The sequence below is a fragment of the Myotis lucifugus genome, unplaced genomic scaffold (assembly GCF_000147115.1).
Source record: "Myotis lucifugus unplaced genomic scaffold, Myoluc2.0 scaffold_185, whole genome shotgun sequence".
Classification (NCBI taxonomy): domain Eukaryota; kingdom Metazoa; phylum Chordata; class Mammalia; order Chiroptera; family Vespertilionidae; genus Myotis; species Myotis lucifugus.
In genome coordinates, this window is record NW_005871233.1 from 2,356,507 (window position 1) to 2,367,485 (window position 10,979).

The 10,979-nt window shown below is 41.3% G+C and overlaps 1 protein-coding gene across 1 annotated transcript in view; it reads right to left on the bottom strand.

The window, feature by feature from the left end:
* Positions 1-9,640: 9,640 nt before the first annotated feature.
* Positions 9,641-10,979, bottom strand: part of FCGBP (Fc fragment of IgG binding protein) — a 40,453-nt gene continuing 39,114 nt past the window's right edge. Inside the window, 2 exon segments of the mRNA XM_023760574.1 lie at positions 9,641-9,810; positions 9,933-10,210. Coding sequence (XP_023616342.1) covers positions 9,801-9,810; positions 9,933-10,210 — 288 coding nt within the window. The 3' untranslated portion in view covers positions 9,641-9,800.

The window sequence follows — 10,979 nt, forward strand, 5'->3', positions numbered from 1 at the left end:
TCCTGCATTGAGCATCTGCCCCTTTGGTGATCAGTGTGCATCATAGTGACCGTTCAGTCGATTTGCGTATTAGGGTTTTATGATATTTTAGCTCCACCAGCATGGCTCAGTGATTGACCCTATGAAACCAGGAGGTCATGGTTCGATTCCGGGTCAGGGCATATACCAGGGTTGCAGGCTCGATCCCCAGTGGGGGGCATGCAGGAGACAGCTGATCAATGATTCTCTCTCATCATTGATGTTTGTATCTCTCTCTCCCTCTCCCTTCCTCTATGCAATCAATAAAAATATTTTTAAAAAATATTTTAAACAAAATTTTAAATCCTACACAAAAGTAGAGAATATAAGAAACCTCCACTTATGTATCACACAACCCCAACAATTATCAACACTTTGTCAACCTTATCTATTGCACCATCTTTTTTATTTTTGGCTAGAGTATTTTAAAGCAAATCCCAATATGATGCCTGTTTACTCCCATATACTTAACTATGCATCTCTTTAAAAAAAAACACATTTTCTTACATTATCACACGTAACAAAATTAACAAGAAATTCTTTTAATAATCGGGTAACGTCTACATTCCTATTTCCTCAATGGTCTAAAAATATGATTTTAAAAAATTGCTGCTTGTTCAAATCAGGTTTCTAACTACCCATCATTTGCTCGCTCTCTCTCTCTCTCTCTCTCTCTCTCTCTCCACTTCTTTGGCCAAGAATCTTCAGAGATTATAATTGAGATTAAAATTTATTGATTTTAAAACTTTGTTTGAGGTACTACATGCTTACAGAAAGATGCATGTAACTGTGCAGCTTTATGAGTCATTGCAAAGGCAATAACTCACATAACCATCTCCCTGGTCAACAAATAGGACATTACCGGTACTCCAGCCCCTTGCTCCTTCTCTTAGGTCTCTTTTATTATGTACACTGTTCTAATTTCTCTTAGGTCTCTTTTATTATGTACACTGTTCTAATTTTGCTTTCCTCACCTCACAATATAGTTTTCATTTATCTGCATAGTTGTCCATCATGTAGATGAAGTGTAATTTAATCAACCAGTCCCCTACGATGGACATCTGAGTTGTTTCAGTCTTTTTCCATTATAAAGAGCAATGCAATGAACAACCTCTGGCTTACATCCTTTTATTGTCATTGTATTTTTGGGTTTGATTCCTAGTGGTAAGAGTGCTGGGTCAAGAGAAAAATGCATTTGTCATTTTGCTAGATACTGCCACATTTTGCTGCGTTATTTCTATTGGTAACATGATAGTATTCTTTTCCTCATTGTTTCTCAGTAAATATAATGTTGAGTTTTTGTATTTTTGCCTATCTGAGAGGTGAGAGGTGGTGTCTTTGGGTCATTTAATTTGCATTTCTCTTACTGTGGACAGAAACGAGCATTTTTTATCTTTAAGGAGCATTTGTATTTCTTTTTCTATGAACTGTTCAGATCTTTGCCCACTTTTCTATTGGATTGCTGCTTATTCTTTATTTTTAGTACCTCTTAATTTTTTTTTTCTTGAAAGGAAATTGAACTAGGTGAGACTCAACAGCAAGAGTCAGTGGAAAGGACTGGCATTGGTAACACACTAAATCCAGGCTCCATCATTATCAACTGTTTGCCCTGGGCCAAGTTATTTAACCTCACTAAGCCTATTTCTTTATATCTGTACTCATTTTGCAGGATTATTGTGAAGCTCAGAATAACCTGACATATTAAATGCATTCAACATAATTAGGTTTCTTTTTCTGTCACTTGCTTGTTCATATACTCAACCACTGTCTTTTTCTTATTAATTTGCATATTGTAGATATTAATCCTTTATTAGGTATGTTGTAAATCTTTCCTCCAAGTGCACCAGGTAGTGACAGTGGGCATGATAAGAAAGGCAGGCAACCCTAGCTGGTTTGGCTCAGTGGCTAGAGCATGGTCTGCAGACTGAAGTGTCCCAGGTTCGATTATGGTCAAGGGCACATGCCCAGGTGGTGGGCTTGATCCCCAGTAGGGGGCGTTCAGGGGGCAGCTAATCAATGATTCTCTTTCATTGACGTTTCTCACTCTCTCCCTCTCCCTTCCTCTCTGAAATCAATAAAAATATATTAAAAAAACAAACAAAAGAAAGGCAGGCAGATTTCAGGTATGTTTTGATATAATCCAAGAAGATATGTTGATGAACTGAGTGGAGGGCAAAGGAAAGGGAGAAAGCAAGAATAAGTTCCCATTTTCTGGCTGCCAGACTGAGTTGTGCTACTCACTGAGGTGGGGAAGGTTATCCATGGGAAAGGTGGGGACACGTTTGGGAAGGAAGAGAGACTTCAATTTTTTCCTTGTGGATTGGGTAAACACATTAAATCCTCATTCAAACTCTGGATGATAAATACTACTTTAAATATAATGCTATTGACTGACAGTTTCTGTCCCCTCAAAATTCTTTTTTTAAAAAATTTAGTTACATATTTTCATAAAGGTTAAAACAAAAAATATTGAATAAAATAGCTCTGTTTATAAATTACCAAATTATATTCCAAACGAATAACAAACCACATTGAAGGGGGAAAAGTACTAACTCAAGTAACTTTTTAACACAGAACTTTGAAATATACCCTTAGTCTAAAGATGAAAAGAATTACAAACAAATACAGAACTCTACCTAACAGGCTTGTTTTTTTACAGTGGCATGGATTAGCAGTTCTGAAATAGTCTCTGTATATTGGAGGATTGAATAAAAGATGAAATATGTTGAGAGCCAGGTTTCTCACTGTTGTAGGAGATACAGATATGAAATTGGGAAGGCCAAGATGCTGTGGTATTCGACTGGAACTGGAGGTATCAGCAAGAACTCCTGGACTTTTATGTGTGTATGTATTTCCTACTTCTGTCCACTGAGAGGACACAGAAACTGCCCCGACCTGCAGGGCACGCATCGTGGGTACTCCACACCAAATCCTGCAAAGGAATGAGAGGATAGGAGACGCGAAGAAATGGAGGCAAGACAAAGTTCTGATCAAGCCTCAATTTTATTTTTACAGCGGGTAGTATTTATGTTGTTCTAGAGGGAGGGGGTGGGCAAGGAGGTAGCCTATCACTAGGAATGTAGCTCTGGAATGTCGCAGCTGTGAGCTTATCAGCGGAGATGTAGCAGCTTTGTGCTTAGGGTGAGGGTATGTTATCTTTTAACTCCAGGCCAAACCGGGAGTTGGCTTGGAGGAGCCATAAACCTATTATGCTGTAAACTGGAGATGTATATGTGATTTATAATGGCTCCCAACAAGAAACAATATACTCTGGGAACAATTCAAAATTCTTATGTTGGTGAAAGGGCGAGGACTACGCCCTCCATCTTACCCTGGGTCCTCCATTTTTGGGCAGCCATGTGCTCAGCAAGGCTTCTTCCTGGAAGCCCAAGCCTCTGCTAGCCACACCCAGGATTTCTTTAAACTAACCAATGACAATCAAGGGAAGTGCGCGCCATAGATATGACCACATCCTGTGTAACGAGACACCGACTTGCGCCTGGCCAATTGGCAGGGCCCACAGTCCCCTCTCCTCCCCTTACTCCACCCCCCTATAAAACTCCTCTTCCCACCGGGCTAGCCCTCTCTCTGCCACTTGCTGCTGTGTCAGTAAGGAGGGTAGGGGAGCCAAGCCTGGGTTTGAATAAAAGACTCTTGGCTTTTGCATCGGACACGGGTGGCTCCCTGGTGTGGTCTATTGGGGATCTTGAAATCTGGGCATAACAGTTGGAACCTAATCCCCAATGAGATGGTATTTGGAAATGAGGCCTTTGGGAGAGGATTAGGTCATTATGTTAGGGGCAAAAATAGAATATTGGGGACTAGCTATGGTTATGGGAAATATTAACCATGCTCTGTTAACCATAATTGCCTTGTGTTGGTTAAAGAAAGGACATTCTGACCTGGCTGGGAGTTGTATGCCCCCAGGACCTGGGAGCCAGTCTTGGACCTGGGAATCAACCTTGAAACCATTCCATTCAAGAACTGCCTATTATCATGGAAAGATTAACAACCTTGTTGCCCAAACAATGGAGGCCCCCCGCCCCCCCCAGCCTCCTACTTCCTCATGCCTGTAATCCCTACTTCCCCATGTAATCTTTGTCTTACCCTATATAAACAGCTGGCTTATGGGAGGGCTGCAGAGCAGATTTTTGTGGATGACCTGCTGCTCTCCCATACTGCCGGCAATATTGGAATAAACGCTCATATGTGATTCAACCCTGTCTCTGCTTAATTGGCTCAAGTAGTGACAGGCAGTACGGACCCACTGATTGTCCGGTTACATATTCTGGCAACCACCAAGGAGAGACTCCTCTTGGGTGAGTCCGAAGGATCCCGCTTACTGCCTGGATTGGGGATTCCTGGTGCTGAAGCCTGGATTCTTTACTTGCAGTGCTGCCAGGAATTTTCCTGTTTTGAGTTCCAGCTGCAACCTCAGCAATCCCTGTCATCTCACCTGACACCTAAGTTGAATCAAGTGTTTTTGTAGGAGGAATTAAGCATGTTTATATGGTACGAGAAGCACTTGCTGCCTCTCATCTGGGCTTCCTTGTAAGGAGGTATGTACTGTGTATGGCAGTACTGTGTATGACTGCCTCTTGTCTGGGTGAGCCTGATCAGCTCTGGGTGGCAAGGGACCTCCAGTGGTCCTTGCTCTGCTTTGTTCTGTTTTAAACACAGGGCATTTTGAGATTTCTGTGGCTGGACAGAGAAGGGGCATGGTGTGAAGCTCTTGTCTGTAGGTTGTGTGCACCTGTAAATATTGTACATAGAGTGGCTCTGTTGATTGTTGTTTTGTGTCTCTTTGTTGTTTGCTTTAATTTGTTTAAAGATGGGGCACATCCCACTTTGTTAGGGACCCCATCTACTTGTGGCAGGCTGGACCCGTGGCAGGGATTACAGGAACTTCCCAGCAGCTGCCGAGAATTCTTAGCCTTGGGGACCCTTCCTGCTCTCCCTCTCAAAGCATCAGCCGCTGAAAACTAGTAGCTAGTGAACGTTCTTGTTGGTCTGTGATGTAACTGGTTACTGATGTTCTTTGGTTGCTTCCTTATCTTTGGGGGACTTAGTTTTTAGTTTGCTCTTCATCGTTTTATGAACATAAGGAATCCTCCATTTGCTGTGCTGGGTTAGTGTAAGATATGATTCTAAGGCTAACGTCCCAGTCCACCCTTTTGAGAGTACTCATTTATTTACTGTAGGGCTTTTGTTTCTGTTTTTAAGATCTCTTCTTATATATAAGATTTCATATTGTTAGTCTACTCAGAAAGAAAAAATATGGGAAATAAACTCTTCTAAACCCCCTGAGTCTTTTTCTTAGGAGGAACAGACCTGCAGAAGTGCCCTCCAGCAGGCTGCAGAAATAGCAGCAGGGGCCACTCCAATTTTGCAAAGAAAAATAAAATAGTACTTTCACATTAAAGCCACTAGAGTCCGGTGAGTTATCCCTGTTACAAAAATTGCCAAGAAAATGCCTTGGGTAACAATAATTGGCTTTAAAATCTCAAAGTTGTAAAGGCAAAATAAATATAACTAAAATGGAGGGAATATGATAAAGCTTTTCCAGTGATAATTATATATGCCTAAACATAGTTTTCCAAAGTCTTTGGTAACTTAAAACTTTGGAAGAGTTTGCTAGGTTAAATAATAAAAATTATTAAATAGGTTTTTTTTGAAGTAACAGGATACTGAAATATTAATTTGAGTTTGCCTTGTATGGAAAGTCTACAGGATAGATTTGAATCTGTTAATGAATAAGTCTTGTATTTTATTTGAAATCTCTTAAAATGTGAATGTATTGCTAATCCGAGGAATGTTAATTACTTATATGTCATCTAAAAATAAAGGTTCCTAAAGGTTAAGAATTCTAACTAATTGGAAAGAAATTATGGTTTTGATGTAATAGAAGGCATGAGGCATGGAGATGCATTTAGAAGGGAAAAAATGGATACTAAAGCTGGTTATTTCTGAAAGTTGTAAGGTTTGTGAAGAAAGGTTAGTGAAAGTTGTAGAAAGTTTGTGAAAGTTGTAGAATGTTTGCGAAGAGAAATGTTGAAAGGAAGTTGTATAAATGACACAGGCCAGTAAGCCAACAGTAGAATAGGGAAATTGAGATGGTTAAACAGCAATTTGGAGCCATCTAGTAAATCCTATCTGCCCTAAACCAAGGACACTTAAGAGTAAATGATTTGAATTTTGCCTCCCTAACCAGAGGGTAAATAGCTTATATCAACATACTCAGGGAGACAGATAGCAGAAATCCAATTAGTGTCATCTGCTGACCACACCCAAGGACAAATGAAGTTAGAGAATAAACCTCATGTGGGTGAGTCCTTTTCTAGTCTTAAAAGGGAAAAGGTCTTTCCTGTTTTTGCCCAGGGAGTAAAGTTATTGAAATGGTTATATGTTATATTAATCAGGTACTTGATTATTTATTTTTTTTTTTTTTAAAAGAGCCATTGTAATCATGGGAACTGAAAAGTTGCTAGCCTATGTTTGTGTTTAATACCCCTTTGTCACCTTGAATTCCTAATAATAATGATATCTGCTCTTTTGGTATAATAAGTTTGACAAACTTCCCAGGGTTTAAATTTTAAAATACTTTTTCTGGACCTAAATTGGCTTTAGTCATTCCAATAGACCCTGGAATGCCTCAAGGATTTGTTTTCTCTCTCATGAAGGAAAATTTTCTACTTATAGATACATGGGAAACTTTGTAAACTAAAGGAACAACTATATTCTATTTATATATGCATATTAAATAGATTCTGATATGCTTTCATTTATAACTAATTGTTAGTTATAATATTGTGGATTATATTTTGTAGAAAGGACAATATCCCATTATAATCAAGTTCATAACTGTGTCATTTTAAATTTCTTCTTGTCATTTAGAGACAGTCACTGCTCAGTGGATAGAGCGTCAGCCTGCGGACTCAAAGGTCCCAGGTTCGATTCCGGTCAAGGGCATATACCTTGGTTGCGGGCACATCCCCAGTAGGGAGTGTGCAGGAGGCAGCGGATCGATGTTTCTCTCTCATCGATGTTTCTAACTCTCTATCCCTCTCCCTTCAATATCCCCATTATAATCAAGTTCATAACTGTGTCATTTTAAATTTCTTCTTGTCATTTAGAGACAGTCACTGTTTTGTTATGATGCATCTGGAAAAATATACATCTTCTGAGGGATCCATGGAAGGACTGATATTTTCAGATCATACCCTTTGAACTGGATGCAAATTATTAGAACTCTATAAAGTATCTGGATTTATAGAAATACTGGCAGGAAAAATTAGAAGAAACAAAAATTTGATTATGGGGCTGAATAAACCAAAACTAATTATATAGGTTTTGTAAGTTTTGTTGAAAGTATTGCTGATTCTTTTTTTTAATTTTTTTTATTTTATTGATTTTTTACAGAGAGGAAGGGAGAGAGATAGAGAGAGTTAGAAACATCGATGAGAGTGAAACATCGATCAGCTGCCTCTTGCACATCCCCCACCGGGGATGTGCCCGCAACCCAGGTACATGCCCTTGACCGGAATCGAACCCAGGACCTCTCAGTCCGCAGGCTGATGCTCTATCCACTGAGCCAAACCGGTTTCGGCAGTATTGCTGATTCTTAAACTTTTTGTTTTTCAGATATAAGGAAGCATCTTTCTTTTTTAAAAAAATATATTTTTGTTGATTTCAGAGTGGAAGGGAGAGGGAGGAAGAGATAGAAACATCAATGATGAGAGAATAATTGATTGGCTGCCTCCTGCATGCCCCCTCCTGCATGGGGATTGAGCCCCAAACCTGGGCATGTACCCTTGACCAGAACCGAACCCGGGACCCTTCCGTCCACAGGCTGATGCTCCATCCACTGAGCCTAACAAGCTAGGGCAGGATGAGACTTTTTCATCTAAAACTAACCTCATAGATATGAGATGATAGAAATAGCAGTGGGGAAATGTTAGGGGCAAAAATAGAATACTTCGGACTAGTTATGGTTGTGGGAAATATTAATCATGCTCTGTTAACCATGATTGCCTTGTGTGGTTAAAGAAAGGACATTCTAACCTGGCTGGGAGTTGTATGCCTCCAGGACCTGGGAGCCAGCTTTGGACCTGGGAATCAACCTTGAAACCATTCCATTCAAGAATTGCCTATTGCCTGGCTGGCGTGGCTCGGTGGTTGAGCTTCGACCTATGAACCCAGGAGGTCATGGTTTGATTCCCGGTCAGGGCACATGCCCGGATTGCGGGCACATACAGGAGGCAGCCAATCAATGATTCTTTCTCATCATTGATGTTTCTCTCCCTTTCCCTTCCTCTCTGAAATCAATAAAAATATTAAAAAAGAACTGCCTATTATCATTGAAAGATTAACAACCTTGTTGCCTGAACAATGGAGTCCCACCCCAGCCTCCTACTTACCCATGCCTGTAATCCCTAGTTCCCCATGTAATCCTTAAGCAGCTGGCTTATGGGGGGCTGCAAAGCAGATTTTTGTGGATGACCTGCTGCTCTCCCATACTGCCGCCAGTATTGGAATAAACACTCACATATGATTCAACCCTGTCTCTGCTTAATTGGCTCAAGTAGTGACAGGCAGTACGGACCCATTGATTGTCCAGTTACAATTAGGGTGGCACCTTTATGAATGACATTAGTGCCTTTATAAGAGGCCCCAGATAATTCCCTTGTCCTTCTGCCATGCGAGCACACACAAGAAGACAGCCATCTATGAACCAGGAAGCAGGCTTTCACCAGAACTGAATCTGCTGGTGCCTTGATCTTGGACTTTTCAGCCTCCAGAGCCTGAAATAAATTTGTTTATAACCCCCCTCCCCTATTATATGGTATTTTGTTACAGCAGCCTGAATGGACTAAGACACATGAGGAAACTAAGTGACAGAGACATTAACTTGCTAGGGTTAGAAATGATAAAGCTGCCAGGCTGGCAACCAAGTGGTCATGGTTCGATTCCTGGTCAGGGCACATGCCCGAGTTGCAAGGCTCGATCCCCATTGTGGGGTGTGCAGGAGGCAGCCTATCAATGATTCTCATCATTGATGTTTCTCTCTCGCCCTCTCTGAAATCAATAAAAATATATTTTTTAAAAAAAGAAATGGTAAAGCTAGACCTATTCCATTTTCTACTCCTGCCCTCCATCCAATCATTCATCTTTTTATCCACCCATTCTTCTAATACATTTCCCCATCTCCTCATCCCCTCATCCATCCCTCTCCCAATCCACCCACCTATGTCGCCACCCACCCACCCATCCATCCATCCATCCATCCATCCATCCTTTCACCCACCAATAAATATTCATCATGTGCCAGATTCCCCAAGCATCTGACCCTACTATGCAGGCAGGAAGTCAGGAATAAAACACATGGGTGCCTATCCAGTGTGGCTCAGTGGTTGAGCATCTACTTATGAACCAGGAGGTCATGGTTCGATGCCCAGTCAGGGCACATGCCTGGGTTGTGGGCTCTATCCCCAATGGGGGGTGTGCAGGAGGCAGCTGACTGATGATTCTATCATTGATATTTCTATCTCTCTCACCCTCCCTTCCTCCCTGAAATCAATAAAATATATATGTATATATTTAAAAAGACACATGGGCATGCAGCTTAGCTTAAGATATTTATTCAATGCTCTCACAATCAGCCTCAGCAGCTCAGCAGAGGGAGAGAGCAGGGAAAGAATACACAGTGATACAGTGCATCCTTGAATTATTGCAGCCTCCAGAGGGATCAGGTCCTGAAGTCCTCATTTCCAGTGGATAACTGGTCAGTCATGACTGCAAGAGACAGACACTTAGCACTTGCTCTTACAGACTGAGCACCCGCCCAACTGCTTCCTTCCCATGAGGATCGAGGTGCCCTGGCCCCAAGTAAACTGGCTTCCATGCTACATCCTCACCATGGGGAGAAGTCCGGTGCTCTCCAGTGCTCCACTGTTGTATTTCCCTGGGAGTTATGCCCATCATTGGTCTGGTCCCCGTCAAAGTTTCCACAGGCACCACACAGCATCCCAGCATGGGCACTGCTGACCATCACAGTCAGCTGCCCATTGGTGCCCAGCTGTACCCGGACCCCTGCCTTCTGCTGGACTAGCATGGAGCCATCCGGATTCCGATTCACAGACACAGATGTTAACACTTCAGCTGGGAGATCTACTCGGACTCGGAGACCATTCACCTGTGTTTTTTTTGCGGGGGGAGACACAGAAGTTAGGCTAGAGCCACAGAAGAGCTGGGATGTTACCAGGACGAAGACCCCAAGCAAGATAACAAGTTCAAGGAGCAAAAGCAGAGAAGCCGATGCTGAAACAGATGAAGACCTGAAAGGATAGAGAGATGGATACATAATTTAGTTGGAGATTTGGATGGACGGAGAGAAGATTAGAGAGAGGATGAATGCAGAGATGGATCAACAGATCAGTAAGCATATATACAAGGGGTTACTTTGTACCAGATAGACCAACAATCAATCAAACACCAGTGTCATCCTGTGTACATAGTTCTAGTTTTCAAAATAAAAGAACCCTTGAAGATGTCCTGTAAGTTAGTGGTTCCCTAACAAAAGTAACTTCACCCCTTATTTGTTTCAATGCTGATGTCTGAAGCCAAGTAATACCCTAGCAAGCATAATGATCACATGAGAAAATTACTGTTTCTCTATCATAGGCTGTAAACTCAGTTAACCTGGTAATCTTATGAGTTTTTTCCTTTATATAACTGTTGTCTCTTTTCATTGATGAATTAATCCTTCTAAAGTTAGACTCCCTAAAGAACTTTGTTTGAAAGAAAGTTCTTTTTTTCTAAATGTTTTAGTATCTTGAGTCTTCCTCTGCCAGATGACTGAAGAGAGATGTAGACAGATAGAAAAGATAGGGTAGATGGATCTGAAAAGATGGATAGATGAATGGATGGATGCATGGATGGAGGGACAGACAGGTGGAAGGAAG